This window comes from Dipodomys ordii, unplaced genomic scaffold (genome assembly GCF_000151885.1).
Source record: "Dipodomys ordii isolate 6190 unplaced genomic scaffold, Dord_2.0 Scaffold27, whole genome shotgun sequence".
NCBI classification, from domain to species: Eukaryota; Metazoa; Chordata; class Mammalia; order Rodentia; family Heteromyidae; genus Dipodomys; species Dipodomys ordii.
Window position 1 is genome coordinate 7,782,670 of NW_012267243.1, and position 22,984 is coordinate 7,805,653.

The 22,984-nt window shown below is 40.5% G+C and overlaps 1 protein-coding gene across 2 annotated transcripts in view; it reads left to right on the forward strand.

Annotated features, from left to right (window-relative positions):
* Positions 1 to 22,984, forward strand: part of Astn1 (astrotactin 1) — a 294,474-nt gene that overhangs the window by 228,930 nt on the left and 42,560 nt on the right. For both annotated transcript variants that reach the window (XM_013015580.1, XM_013015579.1), the window contains exons 15-16: positions 501 to 605; positions 2,796 to 2,984. In XM_013015580.1, the coding sequence (XP_012871034.1) occupies positions 501 to 605; positions 2,796 to 2,984 (294 nt within the window). The remainder of the gene's footprint in view (positions 1 to 500; positions 606 to 2,795; positions 2,985 to 22,984) is intronic.

Here is a 22,984-nt window from a genome sequence, read left to right on the forward strand (position 1 = left end):
ATCAATGGTATCAGATATGTGAGCTAAGTCAATTACTGCAACTATTAAAAAGAGTAAAACTGGAGTTACAGTAAGCCTAGAGTTTAATATACATTTATTATAGAGACACTGCAGTACAGTGGAATCGTGGGCACGTCTTAGCACAGGGAGATCTGAACCCCCAAGGTAACCCCCAAGCCTTGGCTTACCAAGTGTCTTAGGGAGCTTGTGTTGACCCCCTCTTTGATCTTTGGGGCACTCGTTTGTAAACTACAGATAGTAACACCTATCTCACAGGGATCAAAGGCTTAATATATGCAAAATGCTTAACAAAATTCCTGGCACGGAGTTAACAGTTCCACAGATGATAGTTTTGTAACTACAATTCCAGAAATTCTCTTCAAAGAATGCTTCATTGTTTTCTTAGTTACCATCCTTAACCTAACCAGGTTGGTCATGCGTTTCCACTTGGGACTTGTGGCTCGGTCTTTAGCACTGACTCTGCATCTCTCTGTCCCCAGGGATGGTGAACTTCAGTGAAGTGTCTGGATACCCCATGCTACAGCACTGGAAGGTCCGGTCTGTGATGTACCACATCAAACTCAACCAAGCGGTCTTATCTCAGGGTGAGCACTGAAGCAAGCTCTTTCCCCTTGTCTACAGCACTGGCAGTTTTTTTTTTCCTAAAGCAGCAAACATTTAGTCTTATTGTTTGTAGAAGTAGCCATAAGTAGCTACTCCATGAGGAGAGAAACAGAGATACTCAGATTCACTCTTAAGGGTAAATGGTTAGAAAGAGACTTTCCTAAGTGCTGATGAAATGCAGGTTGTATCTTGGACTATGGAAGACATGGAGTTGGTAAAACTGGGCGGGAGGGGGGAGCAATGAAGAAACTATCATTATCTTCCTGAGGTCATGGGGGGAATAATTTAGAAGCTAGTAGAATAAACCATTCAAAATTCAACAATTTAGAGATTCCACATTAATAGCATAAAGAAAAGAGAGAAAGATGGGGGTTAGAGAAAAGGAAAAAAGTTAAAAAGCTCAGGAATAGCACCCAAGCCTTGAATTCAAGCTCTACAACCTTCCAAAAAGAAAAGGAAAAAAGAAACATCTGAAGTTCTCGCTAAGCAGCAAGTATGTACAATAGAGATATCAAATCCCAGAGCAGCTGGGCACTGGTGGCTCATACCTGTAATCCTAGCTACTCAGAAGGTTGAGATCTGAGGGTCACAATTCAGAGCCATCCCAGGCAGGAATGACTGTAAGACCCTTATCTCTAATTAACTACTCAGAAAAAGCCAGAAATGGAGCCGTGGCTCAAGAAGTAATGTGCTAGCCTTGAGAAAAAGAATCTCTGGGACAGTATCCTGGCTCTTAAGTTCTAGCCCTAGGACTGGCACACACACAAAAGTCCCAAAGCAGTAGAAGACTATAACTATATATAGTATGTATGTATGTATACATACATACATACATGTATATATACATACATACATGTATATATATACATACATATCTATGTATATACATACATACATACTATATATATACATACATAGTATATATATATATATAAATATAGGTATATCTATTGAGTTAAGGAGTGGGGGCATTTAATATAACATTGAAATTTACTTGTGTTAGGCACTAAGAGAATGTTAGGATGGACAGGAGGAAGACAAATTTTAGAGGAAAAACAGAAGGTTATGATGAGAAATGAGAGACATAGATGTAAAATATACTGCTACTGTAGAACATGGCAAGACTCAAGTGTTCTAATTTGAGAGAGTTCTTGGCAATAAGGGATGAGGATTGTATTGAAGGAAATTCTGCAGTTTCAGAACATGAAATAAAACTAAGATACTCTTTAAAAAACTTAGTATTTGGAACTTTATACACTCAGTTTGTACCCAGCATTGATTCTGGGCATGACAGATATTTAGCAATCCAGTATTTCTGTTCAAAGTCTTATGATGGTTTCACAAGTGTATGTATCTTATTAGCTGAGGTCACATCTAGCTGGGCTAGATTCTACTTTGCATAGCTAGGACACAAGTGTGTTGAAAGGAGAGCTCTCTACAGTTGTCCAGATATAGAAGGTATTAGATTTGGAAATGTTAACATAGGACATCTTTCCTATGAGTACTGTTCTCATAAAAAGAGCAAGAAAAACCAAGAATAATTGGCTGTGGAGGAGGTCATTTGCCAGTCCTTTTACTTTTGTTTTTTTTTTTCAGAAATAAAATATAAGTAGAATATTAGTGACTTTCTTACTTTTTCATTATACACATCTTCCTATTGCTCATTACTTAATATTGCTCATTACTACTTCTTATTGCTCAGACAATATTTGCATGTTTTTCCGGTCACAGATGACAATTTTATGACATTTTATGTCATGACTGTGTGTATGCATGCAGCATACATTTTATGAAACATTCCATCTTAGGATGTGAAATGTTCTCTGCTAGTATCTGTGTTCCTATTTAATCCTATGTCATTCTTTTCCTCCTAAATGTTATTATTTGAACTGACTATATTGATTCAATGTTATGATCTGCAGTTTGAGGAAAAAAGAACAGTTAAGGGGTCCAAGAGTGGAGATTTGGTAGTATTCTTTCTCACTTGCACAAAATAATTGGCTTGACAAGACATTGATGTAGGAGCTGAGATTACAGATTTGGTTGCATAGATGACTCTAGCCAGTTCTCTGATCATCACGTTGGGGCCACACAGTCTCATGTGGAGAGAGTTTCCTGGGAGGCACATATACAAACTGTGAGTCCTCATTCTTCTCACTGTTGCCTCCTAGCATTCAGCAATGCTCTCCACTCCCTGGACGGGGCTACATCTCGCGCAGATTTTGTAGCCTTGTTGGACCAATTTGGCAACCATTACATCCAAGAAGCTATCTATGGCTTTGAGGAGTCCTGTTCAATCTGGTACCCAAACAAGCAAGTTCAGCGGCGTCTGTGGATGGAGTATGAAGACATTAGTAAGGGTGAGTGACAGAAACGCCTACAGCTCCCTCATTTACCAGCAGCCAGGTGTCTGACGATGAGGATTTCATCTATAGGAATTCAGATATCCTGTCCATCCTGTGTGCTCATCCGTAAAATGTCCCAAGTTTAGCCAGCAAAACCAAATCTCAACTGAGGTTGATTCAGGGAATTTGAGAGTCAGGAGCATGTAAAAACTGTATGGTTACCGTATTGGTTATTGTAGAGAGGGTCCACTGCAGATTTTAGCAGCACTATCTATTCTGCTGTCAGAGCAAAGACATTATCAGACTGCTGTTGGGGAATAGGAACAATGAGAGAATTTTTCAATCTTCTCCACTACCTCTTGCCCAAGGCAACCCCAAGACACTGCTTAGCACTCCTTTACTGCAACCACACGCACACACACACACACACACACACACACACACGCACGCACACACACACACATACACAAACACACACACACATACACACACACACATGCACACATGCACACACACACGCGCACACGCACAGTCCTCCTCATTCCATTCTGCTCTACATGTAGGCTCATTTTTCCCATTCGTTTATGTGATGAGGAAATCTCTACAGTACTATGCTTTTAAATGGCTCTGGGTGACAGACTTAGAAATAAACTCTTATCTGCTGTCTTAACAGAAAGTTAATATTCAGTTCTAGTAGTATAAGAAATTGTAATTTTTTCAAGTCTTCGGAGTATAGTAGTAATGGAATAGTAGTAATGTCTGGAATAATAGTAATGTCTACTATATCTGTGATCTCATCAACCAAAGCTCCTTTAAATTGTCATTCATGTAATTTCTCCTGAGCTTATCTCAACAGTATTGTGATGAAGCCATGTAAGCAAGTGATGAATTAGCACAGTGAAATTCAAGAAATGGGTCATTTGAAGACAGCGATGAAAGGTTCCTCTCAAATAAGAGATACTTCACTTTCAGCAGAACATCCAAGACAGAAAACGTACCACAGTACCTATGGCATTCTTGTTTCCATGAAGTTCCATACATGTCCCTATTTTACCTTGTCAAGCGTTAAAATGTTAATAGCATCTCTTCTGGCTGAGTTCTTTCTTTCAGGAGCAACAGATTTGCTTCTAAGTCGCCTTTACTACAAGCATTCACCCCTAGTAATAATTCCTGCAACTCTAAAATGCAATCACAGGCTTCTGGTATCCCTTCAAACTTCAGGATCTTAATGCTGTTCTGTTTTGCCAAGAAAGCAGTCTACTGTAAGCAAATGTGGATAAGGACAGTTTCAGCTGCCAATACCTTCTTGTGTTTCTATACCAGTGCCCAGGGTCTGAATCAAAAGGGTCAGTCCTCTACTATTTCTGTCTGCCAGTTGCTCAAGGATTGCCAGGGCCCAGGATTTCTGGGAGAGGAGAATTTGACCTCATCCAGAGCTTCTGATTTTATACATTGCTTCTCTTCCAAGCATCACCGTGTCCTTTAGGTAAAACACTTACTTGAGTTTGGTGGTAAGTTTGTCCATAGTTGTGGCATTTTTTCCTACTTCTTCTGATTTCACACCCCTTTTGCCACTCTGGAAAGTTTTGCCACAGTTCAACTGTTTACTTGAGTTTTCTGAAATAATATTTATATAAATCCTCGGTTGTTAAAAGACATTCCGACATTTTAGGATGACTATTGAAAATTCATGTTGTGTTTATTGTATATATTTATTATCTCTATTCCTGGGCCTTATCTGTAAGCAATAGGATTCATCTATTTTGTTGTTTGACCTGGTTCTTACTTTCAAATATTATCTTTCACCCTCAGTAATTAATTTCCCTTTATTCTAAATCCCTAGATGAAGGGCTAAGAATGTGGCTCAGTTCTTTGTACGTCTTTCACTTTCAACCATGACAAGTCCTGTCCTTTTGACCCGCTAAATATTTGCTTAACGTCTATCTCCTCTTCAAGGCTGTATGAGGTTGCTGAATTAACTCTCACAAAAATAAACATTTAAACTGGGCAATGATAGCTCACGAATCTTAGCTACGAATTTTAGGAAGCTGAGATCTGAGGATTGTGGTAGCAGTCAGCCCTGACAGACAAATCTATGAGATTCCTTTCTCCAATTAACCAGCAAAAATCCAAAAGTGGAGCTGTGACTCAAATGATAGAGTACTAATCTTGAGGGTAAAGCTATATGACAGGGCTCAGACCCTGAGTTCAAGCCATAGTACCAGCACAGAAAAAAATGAGATTGAGGAAAAAAAGGGGGAAGGCTAGTCAATGGCTTAAAGCTCAGGTTGTTTGGAGAAGTAAATTCAGGCACACCATAGCACAGCAGGGGAATTTAGTTAACAAAGTAGTTAGAAGAGGTTTTGCCTATGTTCATCGTAAGAAATGATGCGCCTTTCAGGTGATGGATATGCTAATTACTCTGATTTGATTATTACCCCAAGTATATATGAATCAACACATCACATTGTAGCTCATAAATCTCTACAGTTATTATGTGTCCATAAAATCAGTGGAAGAAGCTTGCTCATGTACCTCTCGTGCTTCGGTTTCCTGCCACTCTGCTCCATTCTACAATTCACCATCTGTTACCTTTTTAAAATGCAATTTAATGGCATCACTCCTCAGCTTGAAGCCCTAAACTAAGTCCTTGTTGCCTTCCTGTCAGGACCAGCATGACTTCACTCCCTGTATTAGTTTCCTGTGGCTGAAGTAACAAATCATCACCAACTTGGTGGTTTCAAACAAAACAATTTGTTTTCCTCTGCTTCTAGAGGCTGGAAGCATAATTTCAAAATCTGTTAGGCTAGATTCAGCAGGGCTGGTTCCTTAGGAAACTCTAGAGCAGGGCTTTCCAGGACCCAGATTTGGAAGAATGGCTTCAGGTTTTCCATATATCTGAGTTTCAGAACACATGATGTCCATTCTAACTGGTCCTGTCTTCCATTCAAACTCCATTCTACAGCTTGTCCTTCCTTCTCTGTAAGAGCCAGCTCAAAATTACCACTTTCTCAAAGCCTTCTTGATGCTCTAGGCTGAGCCATTTGCTGCCTATTTTATGCTCTTATAGCTCTGTATAGGAAGTCTTTCCCAGTACTCTTCCTATTTCTCTCTAATATCATTTTCCTATAGGACTGTCTCCCATAATATCAGCCTTGACAGCACTGATTGTATTTCTCTTTCATTTTTTTAAATTTCAAGAGTTCACTTATTGAAAATGTTGATAAACCATAAAACAGGATTCAATGAGATGTACATCCTCATCCACTCCCATTTCCCAGAAGCTAGTTGCATTCCCCAGAGGCCATTAGTACCAGTTTATTGTACATCCATCTAGAACTGGTCTATTCCTTGGAAATGAGCAAACAAAAGCCTTGGGATAGATGAAGGTCCAGTCTTTAATATATATGTGTGTGAGTATATATTTGCATATAGGTGTATACACATGCATAAAATAATTCAACCTTAGATTTATAGAGATGTGTGTAAATATATATGCTGTTACATACCCATATATATATTGTATGTAGAGAGACACATGTATATTTGATTTCAAAATAACTTCACTTATGAGTTAGAGCAAATTATGTGGTTGGCTCAAGATTAGGGATAAAGATGAGGGAATTTATATATATTTTTTGTTATTAAAACTTCCATATGGCTTTTCCCACAATAAGTATAGGCCTCTTTAATATCTAAACTCCTTTAAAAAAGTTGAAAAGTATTTCCTGAAAAGTTTCTGTGATTTTGGATCAGAACTTATAACATTAACCTAGAAAAGCATAATCGCATTTATAGAGAGCTGAACCCTGAATAGCAGTCTGGCAGGAAGTACAATATGACCACATCTTATTAGTCTCTGAGCCTGGAATATGATTAACATCCACAACTTGTTGAAAGAATGACTCCTTTATATTTTCTTACTTCAGAAGAAACAGTAAAGAGTTACAGATCTGTAAATCTCAGAGAAGTGATCAGGAAAAATGAGCCTTCCTCAAACAAAACTTCCAGGGATTTCGTTTTAATCCTCCCCCAGATACACTAAGCACAGTACATTTCCTTTCTTCCTTTTATTTACTTTTTTTGTATTCCTTTCAGGAGTGGATTTCCTTGGGCCTTTCTTCTCTTCCTTTTCCAATATCACTTGTATTGTTGCTTTAGAACTGACCTTTGCCATTGCTTTTCTAGCCATTGCTTTCGGTGCATATCAGCCAGGTCATCTGGGTTGAGAAATTGCAATAAGCAAGGTTTTCTTTACTGGTGCAACTTCTAGTCTGAAAAACATATTCTTTTTTCCTATGTAGTTTCCTCCTGCTCATGGGGAAGGTTGCGGGTACCTGTCTTTTTCTCCATGACTCATGTTCTGAGCCATTCCCAGTCAGATTGAAGACAAACAAGGGAGTTAATCATCTATTTTACATTGCATTTTCACTACACAGGACCCCTGTATTAATGTTCTGTTACTTTGAGGTAGTTTGTTTGGGTTTTTGTTCTACTGGAGTTTGAATTGGAGCCTCATGATTGCTAGGCACGCACACTCAAACCATGGCTCCAGACCTTGAAGCTTTAGTTATTTTTCCAATAGGATCTCATATTTTTGTCCAGGACAGTCTGAGCTGAGGCATTACTGCTTTTTCCTGCATAGCTGGAATGGCAGATACATCTTGTTTGTGGAGATGGAGTCTTGCTATTTTTTGTCCAGGATAGTCTCAAACTGTGATCTTCTCAATCTCCACTTCCTGAGTAGCTGTGGTTACAGGTGTGAGCTACTATGCCTTTCTCATTGCTTTTTTGTTGTTGTTGTTGTTTGTTTTTCCTTTTTTCTTTTTTTCAATGTGGACATAGCCCAGGACAGACTCAGTTGGATCCTTTCCCAGGATAATGGACATATTTGTGCCTTAGTAGACACAAAGCAGCAGCTGAATGAGCAGGCAGCCTTCTAATGCCATTCTGAATGATATTCAGCTGAGACCCGGTCTTGTGTATGAGTCTTGTGAATATGCAGTTTTTAGGCTTATTTGCCTAAATTGCACGTGGCTTAAAAAAAATCTGATCAAGTTAAGAACACAAAGTTACAGACTTCTAATGAAGAGCAATGACTTAAATTTCTATACTCTCTTTTTTTTTTTTTACACGCCTTGGGTTGCAAAGCAGCTCCAAAAGATAATTCTGCATGCATTTACAGCAATGTTAGCATTCAAGCAATTATGGCATATAGCTATTTTCTTTAAATGATTAATTTACTCATTCCAAAAACTTTTTCTGAGGACCTGTTATGGGTGAAGCCCAGCAGTGAACAGGGAGTAGATGGAGAATCAGCTGCTCTGTAAGATTCACAGCACAGAGGCCTGAGGAAGGCGGGGCCAAAGCTAAGCCTGCCCATGCCACAGACAAAGCCTTAGCAGAGGTTCCAATCTTTTTAAAACACATCTGTGAGGATTCATTTTGAGTCTCTAAGCTCCTAGGCTGTGATGCATTGAGTCCAGAGTAAACTGACTTTGTAGGTTAAGGTGTTGTAAGGTAAATCATCCCAGAAACCACATATTAAAATATAGAATATTGGAGTCTTTATTACACGGTTAACAGGCTGCAGGCCGCTGGTTGTTACAAAGGTCTGTAGTACACAAACACACATAACACAGCTAGAAAACCTGCTAAAGAGGGAAGAAGTAACAATACCAACAAGCCAGTTCAGCTGTAATGGGGCTCCATGATAACTGGAGACAAGCCAGGAGACAGGACACAGGACATGATCATGGAGACACATGTGGCTTGGAGTCCTGGTGGCCAGGCTGGTCTGGGCCTAAATAGGTCACCGCAGGGAGCAGATCCTCAGGAAATGCCCAGTCCCGAGCACAAGACTGACAGATTCAGTAACCTATCAGCCAAGTGCCTGCCCCTGCCTCCAGGGGTCCAGGCACACCCATTACCTGGGAGGCAGGTGATGTGGGGGGGGGGAGTTCCTTCCGCCAGCATGAAGACAAGATGCCAGACCCTACCATGTACCATGTGGCCAATATGGTGCCAGCCAGACCTGGCCTCCTTACTTCAAAGGGAGGAAGCATCTAAGAATAATATTAGCAGATATTGTTCTTGTGGTACTATTTCTTGAGCACTGACTTTGAGCCAGATACTTTGCTAAGCATGCAGCAGAGCTCTTCCCATTTAATCTTCCAACATATATATATATATATATATATATACATATATATATACATATATACATACACATATATATCACTTAATTCTCACTCTCCCCATTTTATAGAAAGAAAACCTCAGAGAGCTCTCTAGTAATTTGCATGTGGTCACAAAACCAGGAAGTAGCAGAGTCTGGATTAACAAAGAATGCCTTTGTTTACTGACACACTGGTAAGGACTTTAAGCCATGTTGTCTAGCAAATGCAAAAGGTGAGTTCAAGGTAAGATCTAGAAATTACTGAGTCTGGGACACTAGTCTTAGGTGAACACAGCAAGGCCCCCATGTCAACCCTGGGGTCCCATGTTGGATGAACTGCCATTCACCTGAATATTTTGGATGTTTCAAAGCTTTGGGTGAGATTATTATTTTTATTTTTGAGGGGTTGTGGTCCATGATGTGGCAAAGATATGAAAGTAGTTTGTATCTTCCCATCTAATAATGTGTCTCAAAATTGAAGCTGCGAGAACATTTGTTCTCACTGAAACAGAGATTGATTCTTTAAGTCTAGGTAAGGCCTGAGATTCTGCACTTCTAGCAAGCTGTCTCAGATGATGCCAGGGCTACATTGTACATATTTATCTTAGGGACTGGCAGGCAAGTTGCTGTCCCGTCTTCTTTTATCCTATTGAGTACATGAACTTCATCAGGAAGGCACCAGAGCTATGTCCCGTGTCATCTCCACAGAGGAATGGCTTGGGCTAGAGGTCTATCCTGAGAGGTTTTTACTTTGGATCAAGACTTATCTCTGATCAAGCCATTGATCATTAGCTTTGTGTGCAGAAAGTAGCTTGTGTGCAGCATTGAACTGTCTTAAGCCCTTAGGCACTGAAAGGTATTGGAAATATGCCAACAAGCAGGATTAAATGTGATGAACTTTTTTTTTTCTTTTAGGCTTTGTATTGTAAGAAACACTGTCCTCATCTTAGTATCTAAAGCAAACTCTAGCTAGGTCACCTGAAACAATGTTCAAAAGAGATTGTCATGAGTTTTTCTTTTCTCTAGTAACCACCAATGATTATAGAGTTGCCCATTTTAACTTGGGCAGTAGATTGGTTGATAGGGCAATTCTAATGTTTATGTTACAATCCCTTTCAGGTAAGTATGGACTGCCAATAACAACCTATTCTCTATGTTAAACAACTTAGTACTTAATTACATTGTAGCATGGGTCATGCTCGACTACTCTAAATATTTTCTTTCACAACTTGATCAGTTGCTTCCTAGGAGTGAGCCTGCTCAATCTTTTAGCCAATATCTTCTCTATGTAGATATTGGTCTAGGCACTAGAATAATGCATAGAGGAGGAAACTGCTAAACATGACTGATAGCCAATCAACAATATGGAGAACACATAGGTTTGGATTTCTGTGCTGGAACCCAGCTTTCTCTGTTTGTTAAATTCAGCAGGTTAATAAGAGACTGACTTGTTGAGCTCATTTTCTTTGATCCACTATCTAGTTTCTTGTGCTACTCAGCTGGCCATATAATGGTACAGACCCAGAAGGAATAAATATATGGATACAGGCTTGGTAATTCAAGGTATATATATTTCTTGTGCATTTTAATCTCAATCAAGTTGTGGAATCAGTTCCACAGTGACTTATCTCTGCAAGAAATATGTGAAGGGTGTCAAGTAATCACAGCTACTGGGGAGGCTGAGATCTTCTGAGGATTATTAAGCCAGCCTAAGCAGAAACATCCATGCACTACTAATCTCCAATGAATTAAAAAAAATGCTAAATGTGGAGGTGTGGCACAAATGACAGAGACTTAGCCTTGAGAGAAAAACCAAGGAAGAGCATGAGGATCTGAGTTCAGGCCCCAGTACTGGTACAAAAAAAAATAGTATTAATAAGTTAAAAAATAAAAACTCCCAGGGGACGAACACAAAGGTGCAATGCCTCTGTGTGTCTGATCATATAAAAGAATATTTATCAAAATGAGATCAAGAGGGCTTCTCTTCCTTTTTTTTCTTCTTTTTTTGGTCCTCTTTGTTTGTTTTTTCCATCTTTGGGAGCAAAGGGAGCACAAAAGTGCAGGGACATAAAGTGAACAAGTGCAGCAATGATACTCAATAGAAACTATGTTGAAAATGAACTGGACAACTTGTAGATGGGGACAGGAGGGAAAAACCGGAAGAGAGAGAGGAGGAAAAGGGTGACATTGTCCAAACAGAAGTGCATTCACTACCTGACTTATGTAACTGTAGCCCCTCTGTGTATCACCTTTACAATAACAAGACAAAATTTAAAAAATAAATAGTGAAGTGAAACATGGGAGGGGCAAGCAACCACAATAGGAAAGCTGAAGCACAGGAGATACCACATCAAACGGGAAAGTAAGAACTTGACATCCTAAGGCTTTGCGCATTCTTTAGGGGAGTGGCTCATGTCTTCAGAAGCAATATGCCACCAGACTCTGAGGCAGAAAGTTGAGGGAAAGTAGGCTAGATTAGATTAGAATTAGAATTCAGGAGAATTGGGTTCTTTGTCTCAGCTAACCCATTAGCCAGCTAGCTGACCTTGGATAAATTACCTAACCTTCTTCAAAATAATCTTCTCATCTGTGTAATAACAAACTTGAATTGAATTATTCTTAGAGTTTCTTTAACTTCTAATGTTCTATGACTCTATAAACTCAGCAGATGATCTCTATTTCTGATAAAAAAAAAAAAGAATGAAGCATTTTATAATGCCTGGCTCAAGACAAAATAGGATAATTCAGAGAGTATTGTTAATCAGACAGTATTGCTATGGGAAGGGTTGAATATTGATGCTTAGCAAGGCTTCATGTTGAAAAGAATTAGATTAAAACATTTTATGAGATGTTTCTCCTGAGACATTTAAGTAAGAGTCACTAGCCTCAGTTTCCATGGCTGTTAACTGGGGTTGTTAATATTCAGGTTAAAAGGTTGTGTAAGGATTGAATTCAAGCACTACAAGTAAACCTAGTGTATTTTATGTGTTTAATGCCTTGGGGAATTGTCTTTTTACAATTGCTACTATTTCTATTAGCATTATTTGAGTGAAATGTCCAATTCACCTCCCTATTTTTTTAACAAAATAGCCACTGGAAAAAAATTAAAGGGGCATCAGTGAATATTTCCCTCTCTTGTCAGAAACAACTGATGTTTATTTCAGAAGTCACAAATCCCTGACTAAGGAGATTGTTGGAACAGGAGGATCAAACCTCCATGCCACCAGAGAGAACAGACTGTTCCCAGAAAGCCTTCTGATGAGCAGCCAGGGGTGTTACTTCTTTTAAGTGCAAAGGAGCTGTCAGGAATATCCTCCGAAGGCTAAGAACTCAGAAAGGGGCCAGAGGAACCAGTCCTGTCTTTTACCTGTGATTCTAAATCCGTGCTGGCTGGTTCCACACACTGCATACAGATAGAGACACTGGCTCCTCTTAGAGCCAGAGGTAGAACTTCAGTCTTACCAACATCCCAGTTCAAACAAGTGCAGATACTGGGCAGAGGGGAGAGAGGACCCACCAGTCATTTATGTGATTTTGCTAGGCCTGTATACTTTTCTGATTTCAACCATAAAGATCCTGACTTACAGAAAGATGTTTGTGTTTTCAGAAGCATAGGACAGATGGGCTCACATCAACCAAGCTTCTGGATCATCTCTTCCAATTCATCATGCCCTGAAAAGCATCTAACCAATAATCACCGAATATGGTTTTTGTTGAATTAATGAGTGAATATTCAATTTTTGTAACTTCTTGCTGAGGAAAATGGCAGCATATTCTTTCATCTCCAAACAACCACCCCCATACAATACCTTGGCACATCTTCATTACTCCAACGTAGACTTGTTCCAACTTCTATCTCCCTCTCAGATCTCCTTGTCTTTTTATTTGAACGTGAGTTGGAGTGTTGAAGAGTGAGAGTGAATAATGTCATGTCTGAAGATTTTCAATTAAAATAATAGGCTACTTGTGAAAAATAACTGATCAAATACAAGATAGGATCTGAAGTAGCTACGGTAACTGGGTCAGCTCCTTTTGTGTACCTCCAATCTGTGATTGCTTTGCTTGTGTCTGCTGTGCTTGTTAGCGTTGTAGGAAGTCATTGATACTTTTATTTGCCATCTTTCTTATGACAGCTGTGTTTTTCTTTTTCTTCCTTCCTTTCCTTACTTCGAGATAAGATTTCTGTATGTAGTCTAGGCTGATCTCAAACTCACAATTTTCCTTCCTCCATTACCTGAGTGGGCTAGGCTTATAGTCTTGATGTCTAGACCTCATTTTTCTTTTGTTAAGGTGAGTAGGAAAGCTTTCTCTGTGGGGGAAAAAAGGAATGATTACTATGTGCAAGATTCAGCTTATATTTAAAACACAAGACATGAAGGTCTTTTGACCTAAAGCAAAACATAATTAAACCCATTTCTCCTGAGCTTTCATCTGGTTGTGCAATCTGTTGCTAGTTTACATTTCTCAGTTGTCAATGTTTTCTTGAATCATATATGTGTGTGTGTGACATGCATATGCACACATAACATATACAAATATGTGTGTACATATATATGCATGTATGTATACTTATATTAGGAAAATCAGTAAGACATGAAACGGATAAGTACACAATTGATTTAGAAAGGGGACTAGTCCCATTGTTTTCAAACCTAGTACCCATGGCTGCTGCCCTACAAAATACACAGAATTAATACCACACAAGTGGGAGGCCCAGGACATATCTTTTCTCTGTCTGTTACTGATGATAAGATGATGGCTTCCCAATCACATCCAGTTTCTTCTCATAAAGATTCCCAGGTGAACCCTTACTTTATTGTTGATATATTTGTTGCCTGCCGATGCTGCCATGTGTAGATCCCAGCTAGAAGTATCTCCAGGGAAGGCTCTGAGTTCCTTTACAAAGTGGCTGTGCTTGTGCTTTTATTCATGAGTATGCTTTGAGTAATTGCTATAGATCAGGCGCAGTGCTGTGTATGAGACATATGGGGTTAATAACATAAGACTTTTAACTGGGGTTCGTAAAAGAAGACTTTGGGAAGAAAACTTAACAACTGTCGGAGAGGTTCTTTTGGTCCAGCTGAGGACAAAGAAAATCATTGCAAGATTTGGAACACGCTCCCATCTTTTAGTTATCCTATGCCTGGAGAGTTTCTCAAGGGGCACCATTTGGTGGTTTGGGGCTAAACTGACAACAGGGTGGCAGTCTCCTCAGCAGGAGTCTGTGAAACCCTGCAAGGTGGATTGGGAGAGCAAAGGAACACATGAGGAGTTCGGTGAAAGATACCTTGTTACCAAGCATTTCAAGAGAGAAGACATGTTTGGCTAGCTGGGCCTTAGTCTAAGACACATACTACTCTCAAGTTCTGTAAAGAATTGCTTACAGAGAGTGACTTACGATCTGGTGACTGAACTCTGATCCTTCAAACCCTGGGGCTCCCCATCCCCACCCCCTCAAAAATATATCCAAATGGTCCCCTGTTAAAACATGATGTAATGACAAGGCAGCATACATCTCTGCTAAGTCATAACCATACCAAAACCAGCGGCATGTTTAAATCTGGCTAGGGAGAGTGATCGTCCCCCTTATTTAGAATTTATTACTGCAAGAACCTTCAGTTTAGATCAATTGCAAAATCCAAGCAGGTTGAAAAGACCTTTAAAATATTTTCCTTTGGCTGATTAAAAAAAAGACATTTAAAAAAAAAAGCAAAGGTAAAAAGAAGTGTTTCTGCAGCTCAATTTCTCAATAAATCTGCCAGTTAAAGTATGTGCTTTGTGGATGAAATGTGCGTGCCCGCGGCAGGGGAGCCCCACTTAATAGGGTAAACCAACAGCCATACTCCCCTGACATTTCTCTTTTTCCTTGGGGTTTTTCCTTAGGCAGGTTTATTCCACAGAGGGGGCTTATAAAGTCACTCTTTGTTACCTCCATTGCCCCAGCTGACTGCCACGGTCCTTTCTGTCAGTTTATTCTAAGCCTAGTCGATTACCAAGGTAATTGGTTCTATAGATATTGACGTGTTTGGGGGCATTTAGGCTTTATGTATTTTTGTCCAGCCTATTTTGCCTTTTTTCCTTTAGAGAGCGGACGCCCTGTTCTCCTCCTTTGCAGCTCCCCCAGGGTTGCCATAGATTCTGTTCACAGTGGGCTCACATTCCATATTGACGAAAGCGATGTGGATGAGGATAATTGGGTGATACCAGCTCTTTGGATTCTTTCTTAGGGCTGAGCAGAGAGAGGTGTGATTCGTTCAGACTTTCACAGTATTTTTCTTCAAGGGGAATCTAGATAGATCATGTATCCTGTTATTCAGAGAGTTGATAGGGCTTATTGATGAACCACAAACAAATAGAGGACAAACAAACTGAGGACGAGGGCTAGGTATGGGTGGTTCTTATCCTAGCTACTCAGAAGGCTGAGATCTGAAGATCGTGGTTTGAAGCCAGGCCAGGCAGAAATGTCCCTGAGAATCTTATCTCCAGCTAGCCAGCAAAAGCCAGAAGTGGAAGTGTGGTTCAAGTTCTAGAGCAAAAAAATACAACAAACGAGAGAGTATAAGGCTTTGAGTACAAGCCTCAATACTGGCACCAATTTTTTTAAAGGCCAAGGAAAATCTCTCTCAGAGTTCAATTAAATTTTCTTTTTGAGTTTTATTTATGAGTCATCAGTTCTCTAACTTGTGTAGGCATTGATTAAACATCATTGTACAGAGAGATATGATCCTTTCTCCTGGTGGAGCAGATGGACATGAAGGAGGCAGGGTGTAAACAAGCACAGATTATGGATGTAGAGTGAGGTGTGAGAGGAATTAATAGGATGCTGTGATGTAGGGCAAAGGAAGTGGTGCCCACATTCGAGGTCGTGATCAAGAAGGGCTTCTCTGAGTATAACTTGGGCCAAGAAGGGAGCTTTAGCTGGAGGGATGACTGTTAACTGCGAAGGCTGGTGATGTGGAATAGCATGAACGAGGAGCAGTGGCCTGCCTACAGATTAAAATAGCAGGTGATGGCCCTACAGAACTACCTGGCCCCAAGGTAGGAGGTCATCGAGGAGAACCATGCTCTTCACATGGATGTCTTCAGATCTCTTTGATACTGGGTGATATAGCCTTGGAACACCTAGACAGTCAGACAGCAATGGGGAGTCACAAGCAGTGTTTGGAAAGTAGACGGGGTCAGCAAAGAAGAGACCTGGGTTTGTTTAGGTGCAGAGAAGCTTGGCCATCGAGCACAGCTGGGAAGGAAGGAGCAAGAGAGATAGAACCAGAGGTAATTTCTGGATGTTTGTTGAACAATTAATTATGCAGAACTGACATTTACTAATCTGAGAGTGATGGGCTAGAATTAAGTTGGGAAAGGGTGAGGAGTAGAGAGATTCCTGGAAACCTGTTAAATTTCCGTCACCATGGGATGTCAAAGTGGAGACATCAAATAAGCCATTATTGAGAGCTCAGAGACCAGGTTGGACTTGGAGTTGCAAATCTAAGGGCCTCCAGAATTCAGCTAGTAGCTGAAGCCCTAGGTGTGCATGAGCTCACCTGGGGACAAAGACAGGGGAGAGAAGTCAGCCCAGAGAAAAGGTAAGTGTGGGAAAGCTGGATATGAGGACACTGTAGGAAATATGGAAGAAATAAGTCTACAGAGCGACAGAAGGGAAAGTTTTAAAGAGCCAGGCAATCCCACCTTCTTGGTTGATTTTTATATCCAGTCTATATGAAAGTGACCAAAGAATGTCAGCAGCAGCCGATGATTTGCAGAGGTAACCACATGGAGAATTACTGGGAGATGGGACAACTCAAAAGAGATTGGCTATTCAGAACAGCGTCGTAGTGCACCTGTGCTAAGAGCTGCTGAGGGTTTTCATGAAGAGGGACAGAATATCACGTGGGGGATTAGAGTAATAGTGATTTAGGAGATCTCTCAGGTGGGGATTTACCCCCTGTCTAGTGAGGAGGGGAAGGCTGTGCTGAGCCTTAGCAAAGACAGCACGGAGAGATCACACAGGAAGACACAAATGAAAGCCAATATAGACCTTGCAGAGGTCTTTCTCCAATGATGGCCCAGTAAACCTTAAAGACCTCTCACCTAGATGTTAAACCGGCTGGTATGGACTGCCTCTCATAAGAGTTTGCTTGTGAATGCTGATGGTTGTGGTGACATCAAAGGCAGAATGCTCACAATTCTGGGGAGTTTTTCCCGGTCTTCTGAGCTGCAAGCACATCTACCTGGTGTAAGTGAGGAACTAGGACCCCATAGACTCACCTGTATCTGTATCTCAGCAATTATCTTTGCATTGGCAGCCATCCCAAGTAGAAGCACCTTGAACCCAACCTATGTCAATAGTCTACAGCACCTCTGAATTCCAGCCAGACTCCGTGGTACAGCCTACAACAGGGAGAAAGAAGAGATCGGTAGTGATTCTGTGTCAACTCTGGTTTTCAGACACGTGTTACTTCATCCACTATAGTAAAAATCCCAATGGCTTCAAAGAAAAAAAAAAGAAAGAATGCCATTTGGACTGTGATGAATGGGGATGTGGGTGGGACTCGGGCTGGATGAGGAAGATTGAGGCTTGTAAAACGCACTAAGGCTTCCCTACAGCATCTAGTAGCGGTGTTAGATTCTTGCCATTCTGAGCATATGTTTCCTTGTTATCTTTTAATTGGTTTTTATTCTACAGTTAACACTAAATGGTTCTTGCTGGTAGCAACTGTGAGCACTAGTCTGGTGCATGTCAATTCTGGGGACGTGTGAGACATCAGGACCTTATCTGCGGCCTCCCTCTCCTTCCCTCATCGCACCAGCCTGCATTAAGAAGCGGGAGATTGCTCATTGTGCCCCTTTTCCTGCCTGTGTTGTCATGTTTATAGATGTCAGGTTCTGGGGAACAAAGGCAGAGGAGTAATCTAAAATCCGAACGATACCACGGGAAGCCGTGTCTAACGGCAGGTGAATGCCAATAGATTGGGAGCTGGTATCAGCAGGCCTGTGATGCATGAAATCCTGCATCCCACGCAAGGATTTGGGAAATTGTTTGAAACAGTTTTTTTGGGGGGGAAACCTAGTAATTAAGAGTTCTGGAGTCAGCTGCAAAATTGGATATTAAAGATCTTGTGCATCTATAATGTGGAAGGAATCACAACATAAAAGGAGGGGGAGGATCTGGTAGTTAAATATTCAGTGACCGTGAGAGCTTCAAACAAATGGCTCAGTCTCAGATCTGTGGTATCTTTCTCTACAAAATAGGATAATAAGAATATTGTGTGAATTGACTACCAGGCTCAAGCCTGTGACCTAACAACTAAGAAGATTGAGGATCTGAGGATCGCTGTTCAAAGGTGGCCTGGATAGGAAAGTCTGGGAGCCTCTTATCCCCAACAAACTACCAACATTCTGGAAGTGGAGCTGTGGCTCAAGTGGTAGAGGGCTAATCTTGTGCTCGGGGACAATGCCAAGGTCTGAGTTCAAGCCCCAGGACCAGCAAGGTCTATGCATCTGGTGTGAATAAATTAACTATGGCTAGTAGAGTACCTGCCCCATACAGACTATGTTATCAGCGATATAACTCTTGGTGTATTTATATTTGCCTGAAGATATTCTGCAAGTTGTATGCTCTTATTACTATTTTGACCAATTCTCCAGGCTATATTTTCCCATTGGAAATTTTAATACATATTAGTTTTAAAAGGCCTTTTAAAGATTTACCAAAGGCCTGATTGGTTGGTTATATTAGAGGAAGAGAACTTCTGTGTTTGCTCATTTTTTATCTTGACTCATCCTATTAAGAGTTTTGAAAGCAAAAGTTCTATAAACTTAGCTAGAAAAAATTCTGAATGTTTGTTACCACAGCTTAGAACAAGAGGGAAGCTTTCTCTTGAACCTCCTCCTCCCAGATCTGGCACCAAATCTCATTTCTTCTCTCCCTCTGCACAGTCCCTAGACCTCGAAACCCATGGTGCATCTCAGCCTCCTGGTTGTTTGTGCAGTCCATCTCCCATTCATTTGAACAGTCCTCCTTTGGAAATACATTTCAGTTCTTTGCTCATCTTCCTCAGCCTTTTGGCCAGCCCCCTTCATCTTCTGAATACGACTTGCCCTTGAACTGTTGCTACGAGCCACAAGCTCTTGGTCTGGTTTTGGGGAGACTGTTCAGTATGGCCCTCCACTATCCGTGTCAATTCAATTTCATTCTTTCCCCTTGTGTCACAGAGTTAAAAACTCCAACAACCTGTGTGGCTGCCCTCAACTCTGTGTCCTTGGCCAGTTTCTCCTCCCTAAGCAGTCTCTGCCATCCCTGACTACCTGGGTGAGCCCATTCCTACTCATTCTCCCAAACCGGGTCCTTCTCCAGAACTCCTGGGGATGGCTCGCTCTCACGTATCTTCTCCAAATGCCTGCAGCACCTGTGGTCTTTATGTATAAACTTACCACTGACTGCATCCTCTGTGTTGCACAGACCTGTGTGTGGGCTTCAACTCTTCCACTTCGTAAGAAACTTCTTTGGTGCTCAGTTTGTTGACATTAAAATAGGGATCATGATCATTTCAGCACCAGCCATTATGCTTCCTGTGACACCTTGAATATTACCAGGAAGGTGAAGATCTGCCCTCATGCTCTTGTAAATGGCTTACTGTAAGGAAACACCTCTTTTTCCCTAAGACAGATTAGATTCAGAGAAAACACACTAATTTGCCTATGATAAGACCAGGAACTGATTCTCATTCTTTGTCTAGTAAGTTACCTGAGTTGCTGATCTCTACCAATGAATAGGACTAAAATGCTTGTGAATCAAACTTGAATTAAGCTTCTTGCCTTTCTCCAGCCCTTTTTTTGGCCTAGGCTGAGCCTGAGTCTGAGCCTACACATCGCCACCCTAAAGAGCAGAAGTTAAATTGTCTTTCCCTCACTCCACTAATATAGTAGTGTCCCTTTGAATAAAACTCTCCTTGCTAAATCCAAATTCTGTTTTATTTGGCAGAATATCTACAAAGTATTTATCAGAGGGCCACAGAAAGTGTAGAATGAAGAGAAGCCAGTATTATTGGCATTACACAGTTGTCACTCTTGTATCCCAAATACTTTTTTTGAGGAAAGCATCTTATACTACAGTCATAGTCCCCAACACCACACGTGGCAGATCTATGGCCATCCACTGATGAAGTTGGCAGTACTGTTGGGGATCTGACAACCTGGGGTGAGGGGCAGGGGGATCCTATGTATGTGAAAGGCTTTCAGACAATTTCAAGCAATTTTAGCTCTGTTCAGAGAAAGAAGGGAATCCAAGGAGGACTGAGAGTTCCAGACACGGTTCTTTCACCAGGAGATGGGGAGACACAGCTCCTGTTCTCTCCCATCTTCTAATGTGCGTAAGATTGTTTCTCAACAAGAGAATTCAGGGAAGCCCCGTGTTGCTCCAAATGCTGTTGGAAGAGAGAGAAGTCACTCCCTTTGAGAGAATTTCATCTCCAAGCATACCCATGGCTACAGGGGCTGGAAGATGCTCTACTTGAGGTTTATTGGCAACCTTGGGAGGAAGGAAAAGCTGAATGGATACCTGTGACAAGGTTGTTTTTCTTCTTAAATATGGGAGATGTCATATTCTGGAAATGGAGGTCACTGAGTATTTGATGTACATCCTTTATAACAGGAAAAAGAAAATGGTGACCACAGAAATCCATACTGTTTTTATGATGAGAAAGCTATGATATCAAACCTCAGAGCTTTTAAGAGTGCTTTACATTTCAAAGGTCTCTGGCTAAAGAAAACCTATCCTGTGCACAATCCTGAGGAGTTATCATGGGTAAGTACTGGGGCCGAGTGCCTCCCTGAAAGATATTTGAAATCATAGCTTTCTACGCTTTACCCAGGATATCTAGAAACTGGAAAGGAATGACTATATCTCATAGATTCCACTTCAGTGAGGCTGGAAAAAATGAAGCATTTATCTATTATAAAAGTCAATAGAGATGGGATCAGTAATCTATGACCCACAGACAAATATAGCCTGCCCCAGTTTGCATATGCCCCTCAAGCTTAAGGAGAGTTCCTAGCTTTTAAATGACTGAAAAGTAAAACTTGGAAAAGGAGACAGTACTTTTAAGATGAGACAATTATGTGAAGTGTGAGCTTCCGGATTCATAATTGATGTTGTAGTAAAGTAGATCCATTCATTGGCAAAGTGTCTCTGTTTTGTTTTGTTTTGTTGTTGTTGTTTTTCACAAATAGCTGCCACAAAGACTAATTCTCTGTAAAGCCTGAAGTATGTTCTATCTAGTCTTTTACTGAGGAAGTTTTCCATCTACTACCATCGATGGTAGCTCTGTTACTAATAATGCTCTTATCCCTGTGGTCTAGTCCAGAAGCAGGCTGTTTTAATGTCTCTCCTAGTCTAACCATTCTAATGGAATTTGGTCTGGTGTTTGATTTTTTTTCTATTTTTCTAATGGCATTTATAGTTTGTGTGTCTGTCTTATCTCCTCTCCAAGATAATACATCCTTTGAATGTGGGGATTACATATAATTCATTTTGGGATATTCTGAAGACCTACATAGCACCTTGTAAATAGACATTCAATAACTTTGTATTTGCTCTTTCGAATTGAGTTGAGTTCCAATGTGGGTCTTGTGACTTTTGCCTGATGTCAACAAACTTTTGATAGAAAGAAAGTCCTGGGAGGCTAATGAAAGATGTACAAGGGAGTGGGGGCAGGGAGAAAATGATATATGCACACACAAAAAAGACTTCATGCCTATGATGTGGAGCTGAGTACTTTTCACTATGTGTGAAAGAGTTCAGCAACATTTGCTTCTTACTGTTTCTGAAATTAAAAAAGTTAGACGTGCCTCAAGGATTTAGGAACATAATGAATTTCCTTATCAGCCATTTCGAGAGGGTCCTGTTCTCTCGGCTTTCTCTACATCATTTAAATTCCTCACATTTGGGTTATTTTGTTCAGCGTGTGTGTCTACCCAGAAACAGGCATTCCATTGTGTACATTTATCGGTTTGACACTGGGATAGAATGAAGACAATATCTAGATTGTCCTCCAGTAGGTTTGTTACTATAGGAATGAAATTTAAATACAAGATCTTAGCACGGAAAGGTTTGGATGTAGATAGAATTCATGACAATGGATCTGAGTGGCTTATTTGCTGAGTTTCCCTGTGGGTTTCTGATTCCAGATTTAGTCGGAGGAGAGAGATCCCCCTGGGTTTTACTGATACCTGGGAGGCATAGGCATTTTTTTTTCTTCTCTGTGAAAACAAAAGGGAATACAATAATCCTAGTACTCTTTTAGTTCTGATAGCTAAGTATCAGAAGTAGTTATTCAAACACAGAAGGGTGCTTCTTAAAGGCTACCATTTATATACCATCTACTCCATGTAAGTGCTATCCATCTAGTGTTATATTTTAGGAAGAAATCTTTTCTATTCCTTTCTGTGGTTCATGGGGCTTGAACTAAGGGCTTGGGAACTGTTCCTGAATTCTTTTATTCTGGGCTAGTGCTCTACTACACGAAGCCACAGTTCCACTTCTGGTTTTCTAGTGGTTAATTGGAGATAAGAGTTTCACTAATTTTCCTGTTTGGGCTGGCTTTAAGATCCTCAGATCTCAGTCTCCTGAGTTGCTAGGATTACAAGCATAAGCCACTGGTGCCTGGTTTTAGTGGAATCTTTTATAACTAAAAAGGATGGCTTACAGACCAAAATTTAGTCTTATTCTAATAGTGTAGCACTTACATTTGAAGGAAAGTTCAGCATGGTCTACAGCAGTTTTCTACTTGTTTCTGTCTTTCTTTGGCTGTCAGTTAATATCCAGCCTCCAGAGAGGTTG